A 19,466-nucleotide genomic window follows, 5' to 3' on the forward strand; every position below is an offset into this window, starting at 1 on the left:
CCATGGAGGCCCACGGAGGAGCAGAGATCCACCTGCAGCCCTGGGAGGACCCCACGCTGGGGCAGGTGGAGGCCTGAAGGAGGCTGTGACCTATTGAGGGCCAGCACTGGGGCAGCCGTTCCAGAGGGACTGCACCCCATGGAAGAAACGACCCACGCCGGAGCAGTTTCACAAAGGACTGTGGCCCGTGGGAGGGACCCCACGATGGAGCAGGGGAGGAATGTGAGGAGTTCTTCCCCCGAGGAGGAAGGAATGACATAGTGTGATGAACTGACCGTAACCCCCATTCCCTCTTCCTGCCTGTGCTGCTTCAGGGGAAAGGACGTAGAGATAATGTTAAGCCCAGGAAGAAGGAGAAGATGGAGGAAGTTATCTTGTTCTCTTTCTCATTATCCTGCTTTGGTTTTATTCATAATGATAAATGAATAGCTTTCCCCAAGTTGAGTCTGTTTTGCCTGTAACGGTAACTTGAATGATCTCTCCCTGTCCTTATCTCAAACCATGAGCCCTTTTTATTATACTATCTCTCACTATTCTCTCGGAGTGTGGGGGAGTGAGAGAGAAACTGTGTAGTCTGGTCCTAAGCAGGGCAAAACTATGACAACTACTATTACTATAATTATTGTTGTTGTTGTTTATATTACTGTAATGAACAGAAGGAGTAATAAAGCTCCGCTTGGGAGATGTTTAGTCCCTGATGAAGTTAGTTTGACAATTACACCAGTGTGATGACGGAGGTTTACATGTCAAAATATTTTCAACAAGTGAAAAACACATGTAGGTATATATGAAAAAAAAAAAAAAAGGTGGAATGGTAGAGAAGAGAAAATCTCACTTTCTCAGTTGCTTAGGCAATATCAGATGGAAATGGTCCATGAACATAACAACTGAGTTTGGCTCTAATTACAGTTGTGGAAGAGGATGCAGTGCCACTTTGATGAATTTAAATACAGTGTGTTTGTTCAGGAATGACAGAAAACTTCCTGATGCACTCTGCATGGTGTCCCAATTACCTACATCTCCTGGTACCCTGGTACCATGCCTAAACCAATGCTGAGTTTTCAGTTCCTCATGGAGAAAGCAGCTGTCACCCTCCTCCCTACTCTCTGACATGATGCTTATGTAATTCAACATCACTGAGGGTTTTTTCCCTGCTGCTACACTTGAATGCCATACGTCATTTACTGTTTGCCATCACTTCTAATTCTCTTCTGACATTAGTGCTTTCCAAGCATTACCATTCCAATGAATCACAGTGTGTAACAGAACTGGAGATGGTTTGATTTCCATGTGACAGAACAACTAGTGTTCTTGCTGGGTAAAAAGAAATCAACTTCACTAAAGGAAAACATGCTATAGTACAGAAAATTGCCTTAATCAGTCAGGTCTTCTGTAATGTATTAGAAAGAGAGAAAGATGTACTTTAGAAAAAAACTTCTATTAAGGATGTCTGGAGACAATAAATAACCAGAACATGTTGAAATAATTCAAAGGCAGAATGCCACAGCTTGTGGCATTATACGGCTGGAAGGTGTCACTCAGCTTCTCACGCATAGTGTTTATGCATAATGGGTTTGTGCAGCAAGGTTTTGGTAGTCAGGGGCTACAGGGGTGGCTTCTGTGAGAAGATGCCAGAAGCTTCTCTCATGTCCAATAGAGCCGATGCCAGTTGGCGCCAAGCCCTTCACCGATGGCAGTAGTGCCTCTGTGATAACAGATTTAGGGAGCAAGAAAAAAAACACTGAGACCCAATTCCAGTTCAGGATCTAAAAACCTGAAGTATAATGTGAACTCTCAGAGCAATCTTGTCATTAACAAAACGGACAGAGATCATGTCTCAATGATAACACTGATCTTGCAATACTTCATTTAGTGCCTAGAACAGCTTGGCTTTGCTTTCTTTTCTCAAGGGAGGGTTGACTTTCTTTGCACTGAAGATGACACTTGAAAAATAATTCATAGGACTTTTATACTGCATCTGCTTCTTTTTTAAAGTGTATGGAAATCATAGATAAATAAACCAAATGAGCTCAAATAACTGCAACACATTAAACTAATTTGCAAACTTTCTATCCATCTCTGTCCAAAGAAAAAAAGCACATAAAATTCTTTTCATGGTAGAGTCATTGCACTGAACTTTACTCATTCAAGATAAAGCATATGGATAATAACAATTAATTAAAGTGATTTAAAACAGTAATGAAAAACTGTCTGATACCAAACCATACCATGCCATTAACAAACATTTCTGTATCCCGTGAGATTCTGTATCATTATATTTGCACAATAAAAACATTCCTACAGAAATTTAAGTTTTAATATTGTTTCTCCTTAAGACCAAGTTCATTTCCTCTGTACTGATTAACTCTCAGGTGTGCATTGCAATGAATGACACCAACTGTCGACGTAGAACAGCCAAAAAAGGAGCGTGTTCAGCTTCCACAGAAGACGTTCATTAAAACGAAAAGAATGATCACAACAGAAAAAACATTAATTTATGATTACCATCTGAAATCTATCAGAACAGCACACTTTATATTGCAGTTACTCCTGACACAGTGTTTACTGCACCTGTGTGATACCTTCTGATAATGTTATCCCTCCTCTTTGGATATACATTATCTCTATGCAAGCTAGGAATATGGGTTGAACATGTTTATTTTTAACAGAGCAGAGGTGAGAGTGTAATCCTACATAAGCTGCTATTTAGTCTCACTCTCTGTCATTCAAATCAGCCCAGCATGCATGTGTGCATGTGCAGCTATACCAAACAGAGAACCAAAAATCCTGGAGAAATACACACAGAGAAAAGCAAAAGTAGAAATAACGTAATGCACATAAACGAATGAGATCTCAACAAAATACATTCAAACAGCAGTGCATGGTAATTTGAAAATGCAGAAGTATAAGGAATGTATTGTCAAAATGAAAGATGAATAATGAAGAAATCCAACAGCTTAAGCCTTTCCATTTCTAATCTAATCTATACGAACCACGATTCTTGGATCTTTTTAATTTGATAGAAGTTGGATTTACTCAGCATTTAATAGGAAACATTCAGCATTTTACACTACAAGGTCCAAGAATGAAGTATACACTAGAACCAGATACAGAAAAAAAATTAAAACTCACAGTGGGAGTGTCAGGCATAAGCATCTCCCACAGTAGATGACTGTAATATTGTCCAAGCACATCAGTAATTAATTTTGCCTGTTTTTGATTATAGGCAGATTGGATTAGATGAATGATGAGGTAGGTAGATTATTTATATATTCCATTATGTAAATGTTTATATCCCTAAATTGAGGTACAAAATACTATTTATTTAAGGATGCTTGTTAAATTCAATATTTGGAGAGAAATGTAGCTATTTAGGAAAGCACTGTGAAAGGAACTCATGAAGAATCTTACTGTAGGCCTGTGATAGTCATTAAGGTGAACTGTTTAGTTACAAAGCTAATAAATAAATCATTTGAGTAAGACATTGGAAACTGGTTTTAACAGATTTCCAAAATTAGCAAGCACGCATACGTGACTGAGCTGATAAACAATTTGTGATTCTTCTGGGATCAGAAGATGTCATTAAGATACTTAATAGCATAAGTCTTGGACAACAGCCTGAGATTCCTTCACCAAACTTTTGAAATATTTATTGTAGGTTAGAGATAATTTCTTATAATTACAATCTTCTCATCAGTCAGCTGGTAAACCCAAGCTTACTTATTCCAAGATTACTTTAGTGTGAACAGTGAAGATGCTGCCATGTTCCTTCCACTTTCAGCTTCCACTTATTAGACAAAGAGCTTTATCCAGAACTAAATCTCTCTTTGCTGCTTCTAACTAATAATTTATCTCTGCAAATTCCTTTGTACTCTGGTTCCCAAGTGTTTTGGCCAGAACCAATTACACTGGGTACACTGAGAAAGCACTGCTGTTTAAAACATACAAAAAACAGACAGACAGGGAAGCACCAGGAAGCATGACGCAATAAAAATGGTTGGGTTTATACCAGTAACTCAACCAATCTTAACTAGGACTATAACCAGATTTCCATTGTCATGTAGCGCTGTAAAAAGAAATAGCCACACAAGGAAGCTGTTTTTGGAGATGGGCATCTTGTGTCTATATTTATCCTATGCACATGAACTGAGCTAGCAATGCAGCTTTTTGCTTTAGTTCTCCATGCATTATTTTTGAGAACAAAGCGGTCCTGCTGAAAATTTGTGAATACCCTGCAATCAATGAAACACTTCAGATATGAAAAAAAATGGGTGAAGGATAAGCCCATGCATTGAATGGTCATCCGTATTTTCCCATCTTGCATTTGCAAGATCAGTAGGAAATTCCATGGCAATAGGCTCTTGTGTTTAGAATACTTTGATATAATATTTTATTCCAAGTTATGCCTCTCTTCCAACTTATCAGAGATGTTTACTATTATAGAAAATATCTGTTTAAATAACTGTACTTTTAAATGGTGGAATTCTCTAAATATAGTTGGGTAAATATACATCAGGAAACTCAAAGAAGATTCTTTTACTCATCAGTTACTTCTGGACATAAAAAGCTCTCTTTTTTTTTCCCAAGTTAAACGGAACAGATTGATTGCTGTTTTTTTTTTCTTCTGGCACAAAGATAGGCCTGGAGACATTCTATACCTTTGAGACATCTAAATTAAGAATTTGCATCTTATTATTAAACCTGTAATAACCACTGTAGCTGTAGAATCCTTTTAGATACCAATCAGACATTGCTACACATCGGTCCCAAACACCAACTCTTTCCTTTTAATGCGAATGCAGAATGTATAAATTAGTTTTGGAAAAGATTACTGATATCAGTTTATGTATTTCCCAGATGGCAATCCAGACCCATTAGATATTCTTGCAGTAAGTGTACTCACTGTACACACCTCTGATTGTGACCAGAGGTAAAACAGCCAGCATTTTACAGAATAAAATATAACATAACTTCTTCTCACATCACAGCTCATCTTGTTCTCTACTTAGAGACTAGTTTAAGGCTTGAGAGATGAAATGCTAATACTCTTTAAAAAAAAAATTTAGTAGGACTTATGTTAATTCACTTTGCTTTTTCTTGTGAGAAATACAAAAACCCTTTACATTACTGACAAATTCCTGCATATTGGCTAATCAACCTGTGAATCAGCACTTCCAAATCAAATGGCTGCTTCTACTTTTTTCCAGCAATTTATTTTACAAGTCAATTGAAGGTATCTCAAATCTTCAAAAAGATAATTATGTTGATTTAAATTCATATGTATACTATTAAAATTTGAATTTGCGCAATGTATTCTTGATTTATGTGCTTTGTTTGTTGGTCCTTTTGGCAAGTGAGTCTGAAACTTCCCAGCCTCACTGGATTTCCTTCAGGACCTCAGTAAAGTCATTTACTTTCTGTTTGCCAGCTCTCTGCCTCTAAAAAAAACAAAGATAAATGAGCTGTCCACACTGGTATCGTGATGGGAGCAATATTAATATATCTAGGTAGAAAAGAGTAAAATTAATGTGTGCTATTCACCATTTCTGTAGGCAAGCTGAAGAAAACCTGTCATTTCCTAAGTTGCATCAATGTTGCATTTCTGTTAGTTGACACTAATTAAATTGATTTTTTTTCATTGTAAAGTGGTAATGCAAGAATAGTAGAATTGGAAAATTTAAACATGAAAACATGAAAGGTTGACTTGGACAAAATTACATAAATCTGATATGAAAAAAGACAACATATTCTATCCTATTGAAGAGCTAATTTACATTAGCTTTTATTAAAATTCTCTCTCTTATCACAGTGGTGACTAATAAAAACTAGAATTTCATATGGCAGCATTGTGTTTTAAAGTTTACTCCTCAGCAGTGGTCCATGCTGCTTGATTTTTTAAATCAACAGCAAACAGATTTAACATTCAAATAATTCAATAATTTATTTTCCATATGATGCTGTTCTTTATGAAGGATACCCAGGAATACATTCAAATAGATTGTGACTTTTTGAGAAACAATCTTTGAGACGCTACAAGGGATGATGTCATGTGATTTGGGAGTTAGCCTCGACATGAAAGTATGAACCTGCTTATAGTATTATGTTGCCATGCTTATTCTTGGATTATACACGCTACAACAAAGTCAATGTAATTCTCTTTCTGACTTCACTGAGATATGATCTGGGTTTTGGTACTGTACTGATCTTCCTTTGTGGACACCTGCTGCCTAATTCCACTGGTGTCAAAACAGAAAACTCTACCGTTGTTGTCATTAATTCAAAGCACTATGGTATTGCACAAGACTGTATCAGAAAAAAAAATAGGAAAGGCAAGGAAAAGAAATAGGCTGAACATTATTCCAGTGTTCTTATCATTGCCAGTACGGTTTGGATCTTGAATTTTTGGTTCCAACGCACAGTCTTCCAGCACCCTAGCTGAAAGACCCAGCTCTGTAGTACATGGCATATCAATGTGAATGCTAATTGTTAAGTGATGACTTCAAGAGGTAAGGCAAAATCCTTTAGAAAAAAAATATACTAAAATTTCCATCAGGAGTAAGTTTCCCTCTGTATTCTTCCCTTTCTAATTGCTGTGCACATACCAGCCAGGAGAAGTTTCAATCATTTGAGCTTCAAGATTCTAGACAGCACCTGTGATTTTAATGACACTCATGAATTCATTGCCTACTTTAGATGTCTTCATAAAACAAGACCTTTTATACATTTCCCCTGAAGTAGTATAACGTATAAAATGGCTGTAAAGGCTTGATATGAAAAATTAACTACCTTTACTCTCACTGATGAATCTGAAATGTTAAAAGCTAATTGTCTTCTGCATGGTGCAATGACAGTATTACGTGAGTTTGTATCCTAACCAAACCTGTAGGACTTCTCCGTCCAACCAAGCCTGTATAGCCACACTCTTGCCACAGGTACTACATAAAACCTCCTGCCTGCAACTCTTAACTCACTTTACCCTGAATAGGCTAAGAGTTCTGATTATAGCTTATGCAATCTTCATCAGATCATCAACTGAACTGTCTACGCATATTGCTTATTATACTCAAGTTAACTATTAATCAATGTGGGCATCTATTGGAAGCAAGTTAGACTGCTTCATCAGCTAACCTAACTTGTCTAGAACCAGCTCAGGAGTAACTGAATGGTCTTGCATCGGTCTGCACAGATGCACCCTACTACCACTGAGTAAGTGGTAGTGATACTCGGTTTTCGTACTGTGTTCTCCCCACACGTGGGCTTCGATGCTTTTCAGATGTGCATGCTGATCCGTTTTCTCTTTACACAGTGTGATATGGTTGATACGGTTATGATGGTTTCAGGCTGCTTTTTAGGAAAGCTTATCTTAAGGATACAGTCATTGCTATTTAGAATTCAGATTTGTTAGAAATCAGTGTAATTAAATCAAAAGCAATTTGTGATGTGCAAGACCATATACACAAGTGTACTCTCACATTGTAGAGTTATATTCTCTTCCCTGCTCCCCACCTCATCAGCGGAGTGATTTTAATAGCTTAAAAGCAAGAACTATAATGATCCTCAAAAGACACAGCAAGCAACTTCAATTATCTGTGGAATGATTCATTTTCTGCATGGAGTATGGAAATACTTTGGAAAAAGAAATTGCCTATGCATCTCCCTGGGGACTATAATGCTTCTGTTCCAGTATTTCCTTAACAATATTCAAATTTTCATTTTGAAAGTAAAACTAAATCTTCCTCTCCTTCCCTTCATCAGCCAAAAAAAAAAAAAAGTATTTTAATATCCTGTCACTTCCATTGACCTTGCTTTTTATGCAGAAACAGTAGTGGGTTTATGCACTATAAGCATTATTATTTTTTCTTTTAAAGCAGATAAAACTAGCTGCTTCTAGTTCTGCTTAAAAATGAAAAAAAACCGCCAACCTTTTAAAGAATAAATTGTTTAAGATCCCAAAACATTAACAAATTCTACATGCAAATTTATAATGACAACTTAGCTAAATTTGAGTTCAACCCAAAAAGGTCAGTTGCATAACTAGACTTCCACAAAATTCAGGAATGTTTAGAGCTTGTAATCTTTTCTGCAAACTTAATGTGTTACTTTTTCTTTTCTTTCTTAGCAAAACAAAAACATCTTTTCACAGTGACTTCATATTGATACAGCAGCTTATAATGACTATGACTTACGATGACCTCCTATGTCAGTTTATCCTACTGTTGCAAATTGGCACTGAATATCTCTGCATATAAATCTATGTTTGGCAGTTTTTTCTTGTTCTTTTCAATGCTTCCTATTAAAAACTCAGGTTCAGGATTTTGCATTTCCCCTGTACTTGTGAGTAATAAATAAGAATCCCTCTTCCTGCCCTCTCTTTCCTGTGTTCCCCACCAGGTACTACTCCTCAAATTAAGACAGCAGAAATACTCTGACGCTTAAGAAACTGTGGTGAAGTACAGTAACTGTCTAACTTGCATTGTCAAATTTTTAACTCTAAATCTTCCCCCTTCCCTTTTTCAGTTACAAACCAAAGTTTCAGTATTTTCAGACTCCCAAGGATGTTGGTTCAGGTCCCAAGGCCTCCGTAGGAAGCAGCAGGAAAGGCACCCTCTCTTGTGGGGATACTGATAATTGGCAAATCGAGAATAGCTTACATTTGTTGTGTTGGTTTTTTTAAATCACATTTCAGGAAAATTTTGTATGCAAATACTGAGTCAGTATAGTGACAGGTAAGCTCTACAACCTTAGAGCTGCACACTGGAACATGTCTGAACAGCTTTCAGTAATGAACCAATATTCTCAAACATGTCTGTCTTCCTGTATAGTAAGGCTTTGTTATTTCCTACACACACACACACTTTTAAAACATTGAACTAACATATGAAAAGATTACAGTGCTTATGGAAATCCCCCAAAGTCACCATGGAGTTGGACAAGAAACTGACTGCAAATAGGCACAACCCTAGTCGACTAGCATAACATAAGTTATCCTTCCGACTCCTAATGTATATTCTGAACTGAAGTAGGCTCTATAAGAGAAATGTTAAAGATTTGAAGTCATATTTAGACCTCACTGCAGGTTACATCATTAGATAAGTCTACGAGGGGAAAAAAAGCAACCAAACAAACCATTTTTAAGTAGTCACCAGATAATTTTGGTGGCCAAACACAGAGCATCTCCAATCACCCAAGAAATGCAGTAATAGCTTTAAAACATTCTTCGTGAAGGACTGAGCTACTATTTCTCACAACAAATAAGGAAGTGAAAAAATACAGAGATGAGTCAACTGGAGTTAAATTCCTTTAATTAGGAATTATAAGGGGGCTAGTAAAGAGCTCTAGCAAGTGTATACTCAAGACTACTTTCTGTTTGAATAGTGAAGAGATGGAAATTTCAATATCCAAACAACAAAGCAAAAGTGTCGTGGTTTGCAAAGCAACCACACACCAAACTATGGAATATATGCAGAGATTCTAACCTATCTATCTCTGGCCTATATTTCTTTAGTAGCTCACATTTCACTTTCAAATGTAATTTAAGTACTTCCAAATCTGTATTTTATTGGAAATAAGTTGGACTTTGACTCATGAGATTATCTGAAAGCTCATCTTGCATTTTACAACAGTCAATTTTCTCACTAGGCTGGTGAATCACTTAGTAATTTTAAAAAATGTTATTCAGTATCTTCTGTGCCTCTTAAATATTACAAACATTTATAGCTATATTTATATGAACATGAATTTAAATCAATAAGAAAAGAAGTTCAGCAGTCCTCTCCACACCACAATGAAAGCTTAACCTAAAAGAAGGATGTTACTTATTCAAAGCCCAGATGGTATTTCAAAACGTCTCACTAACTGTAACATATGTACATAAATGGACTATGTAGGTAAAGGGGAGTTTAGTTTCCCACAAATTTTTGTTTTCCTCTCTGCTATTTTCCTCATTTTCATAAACCCCTTTGTAGCATTAGTGTTGCCAGACTGAACCAGGGTACAACGTGCAACAAGCCCTCAAAAATTATGTTGAGACTTTGACTCAAATTTAGACAAGTATCTTAAAATTTGGAGGGTTATGTTTATCATTACTTGTATTACACTGAAGTCTCTGCAAATAGATGGTTCCAGTTATACAGACAGTATTTTCAAAGAGCAACATGCTTTTTTGAAATAGGAAATGTAATAAGTACTGATCAATAAACATTTCTGTAGTAACATGAGAAATATATAACTACTTGGTTATGTTTTTCCTAATGATGGTTGTATGTCCTCTTAAAAACAAAGCAGTGGCAGAAGAATCTGATCTGGTTTAGCCTTTGGCTATTGTAATCAATTTTCCCTTTAACATGAGAAATAATTATTATTACCCTCATAGACCCATAAAGGTACAGATATGTTCTGGGAGTGGGGAAAAAAAATCTGAAAAGTAAAACAAAAGTATGTAGAAATTTTAGAGCAGACTGAAGAGGTGGATCCCATCATGTCAGGAGTTTTTTTTATTCTTAGTATTTTTATGTTTCTGACTATTCCAATAATCACTATTTTATACTTTTTGGACAAAAGAAGACAGAAATCAGCGCCTATAAGAGATGAGGATCTAGTTTAAACAGCTCATTCAGTTTTGCAGCATCTTCCACAACAGTGTCCTCAAAGAAGTTTGCAGTATCACTGGCCTAGCACAGACACAGCAGAGTGACACCTCCTGATTTCTAGATCACAAGAATAACTGTAGACATATCCTGTTCAAAGCCAGAGCTTACTTGGCAAAATGAACAGAAATTGAGATATTTGCAGGTATCTACATACAGGGCTTATGTCAACAATAATAAATGGTGATAATTAAATACAAAATAATTTGGGGGCCTGAGTCAGCACTACATTACTCCAGTGGGATATCTGTAGTGTAAATCAAGACTAATACAGGGCTGTTCATAATTTCTGTTGTTATAATTCTGTCACATTTCCATGACAAATTAGACAGCAATAATTAGAGGTCCCACCTGCTTTCCGTGATGCCTCTGATCATTCCACTTGGCACTAATGACTACTCTTTTTTATGCAGGGCAGAAAATCACGGATATCTGCACCCGTTGGAAATAGCTTTTAACTCTGAGGACTGCTAGTGGTGTCTGTGGATGTGTGTCACGTATTTCACAACTGGACAAAATTGAAGGAAAGTCTAAATTTCCTAAGATCATATGAGCTGTCAGTGGTACAGGCAAACTTCTCAGTTCCCAGCATTTTGCTCTAACAAGTAGGCTTTCTTGCTCTTTTGCGTGCAGCTACAAAACTGGAAATTATTCTTCCCACAACAGGTCCAGTACAGGTAGCCACAGGGTAGCTTTATTTACTCTGTCTCCAAAGTAATACTTCATTTCTATGCTCAAAGAACTCTCTCTTGGGGTAAAAAGAGTAATTTGTTCTCCAGGTTAAATCTATTCCTGGTTTTTCTGATGAGCCGAGAGTCTAGCAATTACTGTGACAGATGGAATGATGATTTTTATGATGTCGAAACTTGTCCACAGGAATGAAACTGAAATCTCCAAACCCATTTCTCATATTGGTCTTTAGACAGTTGTCAGGTAATAACTGTCTTTAACTTTTGTCACTGCGGACAAGATCTGAATTAGTGAATGGCTCCATTAGTTTGTTACTGCAGCACTCCTATGCAGAGTGACACTTTCTGTCAATTTTTTGGGGTCATTTATTCTGGATACACTTCAACCAGATATGGAACCGATATTAAAAATGTGGGTTTAAATTTCTGCCAACACTCAGAAGGATTTGAACATTGTGTCTAGAGTTTTAGTGCTCTATCATTTTGGAAGAACTGTTTCAAGGGGATTTTCAGAGATCAGAACAAGATGTTTGAGAGGGTGCTTGCATATGCAGAAAATAAACAATAATGTGTCTCATAAAAATGACCATTTCAAACAACAAAGTCACCGTGTGGACTTAGTGATGAACTAATTGGATTTTCATGAGATACTTTGAAGCATCATTCCTGCCTTGTATCTAGCCAGTAACCGCTCTAGCCAAAGTTAGGAGCTGACTAGTATCCTCTCAAGCAGACATCAGGCAGAACTCCAATTCTGAAGGTCATGGTCCACCTCACCCTCCCTATACTGCATGTTTGATTGCCCTGGCCAGAAGCCTCACACAGGAACCAGTTAAAAGTAGCCTGATACCTTTTTAGTCTCCTTGGTCCAATCTTCACCATTAATCCCAAAACGACACAGGAACTGGCATTCAATATGTTGGGGGCATTTCCTGCGGCTGCCTTAGAGACTGAATTTCAGAGCTTGCTTATAGGCGTGGAAAGAAAGGGGACATCTTTCCTTTGTTCCCAAATGTCTCTCTGTAGCTCTGTTTGTAATCATAACAGCAGGAAAATTTTAATACTAGTGATTTACAGATGTTTTCTTACTGAGAACTGATAGCTTTATCTTCTCTAAAGACAGTAAAGAAAATACTGCTACTTAACTAAACTGAGTCAATATTTCTGTCCATTTTATGAATATATAGTTTAATTTCCATGGGTTCAGAATATGAACAAAAGAGAATCTGTAGCAAAAGAAGACACAGCATCTCTGAAAATCAAACCATATATTCCAGAAAGACGAAACATTTCCCAAATGATGGAACAGAAAAAACACCTTAATTTTTCTCTTTAGAAAATGTTATTCTTTTCTGTTTAATGGTATTAGTTATCCTTCTCAATATAACTGAGTAAGAAGATTATTTTACTGATAGATAAAGCAAAGCAAATAGAATTAAGTGAATTAGTCAGCAGCGCAACTGGAAATAAAGCCCAGCAGCTCTGACCTGAAGCATCCCATCTTAACCTGCAAGGCTTCTGTAACTTTACATAATAAAACACTTGAACTGTAGAGATTTTATGCATTTACAGATTAAGATTCTCCTGCAATTATGTCTCTTGAGTTTTTAGAAGGTGCATCTTCCTAATGATTTTAATTAATAGCATCCAAAAAGACTCCTCATTAGAAAAAGAAAAACGTATGAGAGACTCTATAGGAATGCTTGTGCTTATTAGGGTCAGAGATTCATCCATGCAAAATAACAAGAAAGCGGAGACTGAAAGGCAGCATAATTTTTCTTTCATTATCTGAAACAGTTATATGACTGGATCATTTACTTGAAGAGAACATTTAAGCCAGGATTAAAAAGAAATTATAGGAAACTGTTCAGTTAAGAGTTTTTAATTTTTTAATTTAAAGTGATAAGGAAAATCCACAATTGATTTGTAGCATTTCCAAAAGATCCTAAATAATTTAAAGGCCTCAGGAGTCCGATTCGCAAGTGGGGACAACCTACATTGAGACGTTGCATTTGAGTTGTAGATAATTAACCAACACAGTTTATGCTGATTTTTCTTTTCCTTGTAATATATAACTATAAAATATTGCAGTTCTGAGCTGCTTTCAGAAGCAGCACAACCCAGTCAAGCATAATGGGCTGCACCTTGTCAACCCCTGCAATCTGTGTTTCTGTGTGTAAGTCATAGAATCATAGAATCATAGAATCTTTAAGGTTGGAAAAGACCTCTAAGATCAAGTCCAACCATCAACCTAAGACCACCATGTTCACTAAACCATGTCCTGAAGTATCACGTCTACACGTTCTTTGAACACCTCCAGGGATGGTGACTCCACCACTTCCCCGGGCAGCCTGTTCCAGTGCCTGACCACTCTTTCAGTAAATAAATACTTCCTAATATCCAATCTAAACCTCCCCTGCTGTAACTTGAGGCCATTTCCTCTCGTCCTATCACTACAAGTCAAGGTCTCCAAGCTTATTTTTTAGACAGGTGTAGATGCCAGTGTTAAAGAAGTACTTGAATTGCTAAAGACGTTATTTAGGGAGTGAAGGCCACAGCATTTACATACCTAGTTCTCAGTGAAATCAGCAATAACAAGATGCTTCAGCTCCCATCAGTATGAACATCAGTACACAACCCAGCCTCTGTGATGACCAGTTTAATCTCTTAAATTGCCTAGGGGCTGCTATATGCTCTGTGCCTCTGAATGTCTAGATTAAAGTATAGATATGCCTTAAAAGCAAAACAAAAAGTCACGGTGTTAATTTTTTAAATGCCACCTTATGGTTTGAGGAAGCTACTTGATCAAGAGTTGTTTTAACCAGCTATCTTTTATTTTCTAAAGATTTTCTATTTTTTGTGACTATAGGATTAATTTGTTTCCATTGACACTGAACAAGTTGAACCTCAGTATTGCCTCTTTTGCTGTTCAAAAATCCACAGAAATAATTGTCTACTTATTCCCTTCCCCTATCTTTAAGCAGTGCTATTTGATAGTGCTAGCTCACCAGATGTAAGCTTGCTATCTGTGGTTGGATTATGTAAAACGCAGGTCAGTCTAGAAGCTGATTCCAAGGTGTTAAAGTAGGAAAAAGTACAAATCTGCTCTAATTCTGATTCTAAGTATTTAAGTTTGCCCAAAATAGATTAATTTCCAATTTTTCAATTTTTATTTGAAATTAAAAAAAAAAATAAACTAATACAACTAAACTGTAAAAATTCCTTTTAAGTTCAAGAAAGGTGGTTGTGTTCACATGGGGCAAGTTGAAGATTCAATTTCATAATATCATTGCTTTTTACTGCTTGTTTCACAGGTCCCATTTTCAAGTTGCCAGGCATTTAAAAAACCTCAAAATATGACTAGATGTGTTTTGGGAGCTATAATTCCCATATTAAACACATGGGATTGAAAAGGGGACAGTGAGTACTCCTGGACAATATGAATTTCAGTAAAGATGACAAGAGCCTCCCTTGAAGGCTGCCACACAAGTACAGTTACATGCATCATTTTGACAATAAGCTTGCTCCCAGCAGGTTATGGTGAAGAAAAAAGGCTGCTCGGATATTAATAAATGAGAAGGGACACTACAGCAGTGAGTACCAGACAGGCCCACCATTCACGCCTTCTTCAAGTGCAGTTACCTTACCTTCCCGCTAGGAAGTGGTTGACCACCAAAAGTGATCCACACCTTCTCAGCTGTCCCTTCACAGCCTACGGAGGGATCCCAGGGATCTCTAAGATTAAACAAGGTGACCACAAGCAATAGTGCTCTGCGCTGCAGACATTACACCAGTCTGATCGCTGACTACTGGAGCGTAGTGACCCTCATGTGCTTACAGGGAGGCTGTGGGAATTCAGCCACACATCGGAAGTAGCCTCATGCACCGATCATTAAGATTCTGGACATTATAGTCTCTTTACCCATATGTCCTGCATACATTGCAGCACACTTTTATTTGTGCAGCTCTTTAGAATTCTATAATGCTCAGTTACCCTTGAATATCTACGTAAATGGTATGCTGTTTTCTGCAAAAGACTGCTTTAGACCCCTGTGCCAATATTATCTTCCTGCCCTAATCCCCATCGGTGAGAAAGTAGTGTGGTCCCACAAACTGGTGTCATGAATCTAATTAATCAAATAGCTTAAAATCATTTTAGTGTTATTAATTAACAACACAAATTGGCATTTGTGATCTGCAAGTTTACAAAAGCTAGACTTAAGATGAACAAAATTTTAACTTACTCTTATTTTCTTGGGAGGAGTCATTTTGCCAGGCTTTTCTCTCATGACTACAAAGTCTGAAACCCTACTCTTAGTTCCTTCTCCTACATGTATTCAAAAATATTGATGCAATCACAAGAACAAAGGCTTAAGGGAAAAGTAAATATTAAAAAAAAAATCACACAAACCAACAATATTAGGGCTTCTTTTTTAGCAAAAACTGTGCTGGCAACTAGAGTACCAAAAAGATTTCAGTGAAGACAGGGAAGTTAGTTCTGGGCAAAGCAGAAACACTTTTAAAGTGTATCTGTATAGTAATTTTCAGTGTAAAGACGGAGAACACAACATTTTGTGTTATGTAATGCAGAAACAGTCTCATGTTTGTAGAAAGAGTGTTGCATCTATGAGCTGTGGTTTCCTTTCGCTGCCAATAATGGTCTAATTGCACACATAATTGTCAATAATGACAGAGGCCAGAGCACGGATACTCTGGATCTGTTCCCACATGGTGCTCTCAAAGGAAAACTTACTACTCCAAAATTCTCTCCCTACTCCTGCCTTCAATGGGATAGATTTTCAGCTGTGGCACATTGACATATCCCTGCTAATATCAATTGACATGAACTGATAATTCAATTAAAAAAACCAAAACCCTTTTATCCTAAAATGGGAGTATGTTGTTCCAGACCTCCAAATCTCTCAGGAGCTAAGACAGGTCCCCAAAAAAGCATGGGTTATAAACTTGAATTTATTGTAGACAAATAAGGATTTGGCCTATGAATTCAACTTGCCTATTAAGTTAATGAGCCTTGACAAAACAAGCATCTGAGGATTAGGTGACAAATTATCTGGAGCAGCCATTTGAAAGGCATTGGCTGGCTTACAAGCATTTTAGTTGGAAGAGCACGGCATCATGTTCTTCTTCCACTGGAAGAGTTCTTTTTCAAACTGTTTTTTTTGCTGTTCAGCAGCAGATTCTTAATATTGGAGCATCAAGATACGACAATGTTACTGTGATATGACAAAGTTACCAAAACAAGCAAATAATCCCCGTCCCTTTGTCCTCAAAGCTGAGGCTGACAAATTCTGATGAAAAACTCCTTCTAGGAAGCCTGCAGGAAGACAGGTGTCTTTTTATATTTGACTGGAGACCATGGAAGTACATAACGTGGAGAAATAGGGCTTTGAGGAATTCAGGTGAGTAAAGAAAGACCTTCCAAAATACCTGGCCAATATTTGGAAGATTTTTTTGTAGTACTGCTTCTAATGGCGGTATCAGAACTGCAAATTTAAAACAAGGTCTTTTTGTGGATTAATTCTTCCAAATATTCAACACAATACAGCCCTGAGACATATCATCTTTGTGAAATTTAGGGCTGCATACAATGAACACTTCTGCAAAAATATCCACTTGGATTAGGGTTAAAAACTTTTCTAAAATCTGTTCTCCAACTGTGAATACTGAGTCCATTTGGAAATCAGATCATGGTATATGTTGTAAAGCTGTCACTTTCCTCACCAAAGGCATTTGATAATATATTATTTCAAAAGTCTTCTTCCACAGTCAACTATTCAAAAAGTCCCGTGGAAAAGATGACAGTATTTGAGAACATCAAAAACTGTCATACTTTCCATTTGAATGTTATTTCACAGTGGGAAGTATAAATTCTAGCAATCAGTTGCCTCTGCCACAGCATGTAGCAGAGCATAGCGCAGAGCATTTAACCATGAGTTGTGTCTTTTCTCATATTTTGTGTTCTTTTTGCAGTTTTTGTTGGAGCTCTGAAATAAGCACTCATTAAATATACAGAGACTAGAGCTTAATTTTACATCAAAGTGGAATGAAGAGAAATGAGACCTTGTTTTTAAAGACAATTGTTAGCTGACACTCAGTAGAACAAACCCCAGCTTTTTAAGTCCTGATGTCACGTCATCAGATGTTTGATGACCAAGTATTCAATCAAGCGCACAATAAAGCAAAAGTATGTGGAGAATTATACCTCTGGGTGGCAAAGTGGTGTAGTTCTATGAGTTCTCCAGTGCTTTGCTGATTATTGGTATGAGTATCTGGTCTGCAGGAAGTAGCTTTAACAGTCATCCTTTTCCCTCAACCTATCCCCATAGTCCTGACAGTTGTATCTAAAGAAATTGACCATTTAGCAATGAATGGCATCTCTCTATGATTAGCAAGCTGTAGTCTAACCCTCAGTGTTCCCAATGCACACCTTCGTGGCCCCAGATTCCCCTAGAACCCTTATCTTTAGGATAATATTTGCAGAAAAATATTGTGGACAGATCTGTTAGTGCCTGGCACCCTTCTAGTGTTGTTTATGTTTTTCACTCACATTTGCACTGGCCTGAACAGCTTGACTAATCACTTCGTCCAGTGATTAAGCATCTTTTTACAAATTCTAGAAGCTACACAGTTTTCATTCAAATAACCTGACAGCTTCTGCATGGTCTTACCACATCTGTTGCATTCTTCACTAGTATTTTTCTTCCTGTTTTTTAAATTTAGCTTCTATTTCATAGACCGCAATGCCTTTCACAGCTGTTTTTCTAATCCCTGGGGTTTCTTTCCTGTTATTGTATCTTACATTCAATTACCATTTTACTTTCCACTTACAGACTTCTGCTCTTCTCTTCCCACATTACTTTTTTTTCTTTGAAAAGTGCTGTCTATGGAAAATGTCTATGATCAAAGCTCCAAATACAATTATTTTTCTTCTGCTTTAGAATATAAAAATTATAGAATTTTTCTTGACAAAGGAAGGACTCAACACCTGCTTGAAAACCTGTGCCTGATTCTTCCTCTATCTCCCAAGTCTTGTGTGCAAATAGTTTAGTACTATCCTAGTAGAGTATACAAGGATAGCTGGGTTATACTAGCATACAGTTTTGGATAGTATGTTTTTTTAATTAAATATTTCTCAAAAGGCAATCACTGACAATATCTTATAGCAAGGTATTCCACTGCTTCAGTTATGGAAATGCTCATTATTTTAGGTTTTGCTAACAGTCCTCTCAGAGTACAGTTAGCCTAGGGAACGCTAAATTTTAGACATACTCTCAACCATGACTTGGTGAGGGAAGTAATTATTTTTTTTTCTCAATTTCTCCTGAATGGCTTAGGCAGCCACCCTGTAAACCCAAAGATGCTCTGTGACCAAAGTATGCATAACACAGAACTAAAATGACTGAATCAAACCAAATTACTACAGCTTTCAGTGAAGTCTTAATCACTTTCCATACCAAGAAACAGACACTGAATTCAGTTGTAGAATGTAATACCTATTACGTAACCTATTTTAGAGCACCATTCCAATGGATCAAAACATTGCCTGTATTCATCACTGGATTTTGGATGACCAAAATTATATACCGAGGTAGCATATATCTTCCAGTGGTGCAGATGTGAAAGCATGGTTAAAAATAAGCACAAGCTGTAGAAAAAGAAGATTTATGGTGAAGATGCAAACTATGAGATAAATCCAGTGATGTTCATGCACTCTAATGAAGGAGGTGAGGAAGAAGCGCATGCAGTACCTGGTGATCTCAGAGTCAGGGAGCAGGCCTACGTGGTAGTGGGGATAGGGAGCTGTAAGAAGGAAGCTTTTGTCACACTCGACAGGGGAATAGTGCCTAGGAGAAGGTGGTTTATCACACAGTTTGTTCACAGTGCTGTAAACAGGTTCAGGAGGCCTGGTGATACAGAGACAAGAGTAAAAGGTCAGGTGTGTATTAGTGGCCAAGATTACAGAGAAAACACAGAAATCATTTTACAAGCATGCATAGCAAATCTGTCAAGACCTTTTCAGTAGGGCTTTTCTGACAAGTAAAGTGTGCTGTTAAAGGAAACATTAGAATTGATAACACAGAGTTACGGCATACAAGCAACTGCATATAAA

General features: G+C 37.1%; 1 protein-coding gene across 8 annotated transcripts in view; it reads right to left on the reverse strand.

Moving 5' to 3' along the window:
- DLG2 (discs large MAGUK scaffold protein 2) overlaps positions 1-19,466 on the reverse strand; it is a 1,053,001-nt gene that overhangs the window by 257,117 nt on the left and 776,418 nt on the right. For all 8 annotated transcript variants that reach the window (XM_086739684.1, XM_086739682.1, XM_086739677.1 and 5 more), the window contains one exon: positions 19,105-19,260. In XM_086739684.1, the coding sequence (XP_086595810.1) occupies positions 19,105-19,260 (156 nt within the window). The remainder of the gene's footprint in view (positions 1-19,104; positions 19,261-19,466) is intronic.

The sequence above is a fragment of the Chlamydotis macqueenii genome, chromosome 1 (assembly GCF_036417535.1).
Source record: "Chlamydotis macqueenii isolate bChlMac1 chromosome 1, bChlMac1.mat, whole genome shotgun sequence".
Lineage (NCBI taxonomy): Eukaryota > Metazoa > Chordata > Aves > Otidiformes > Otididae > Chlamydotis > Chlamydotis macqueenii.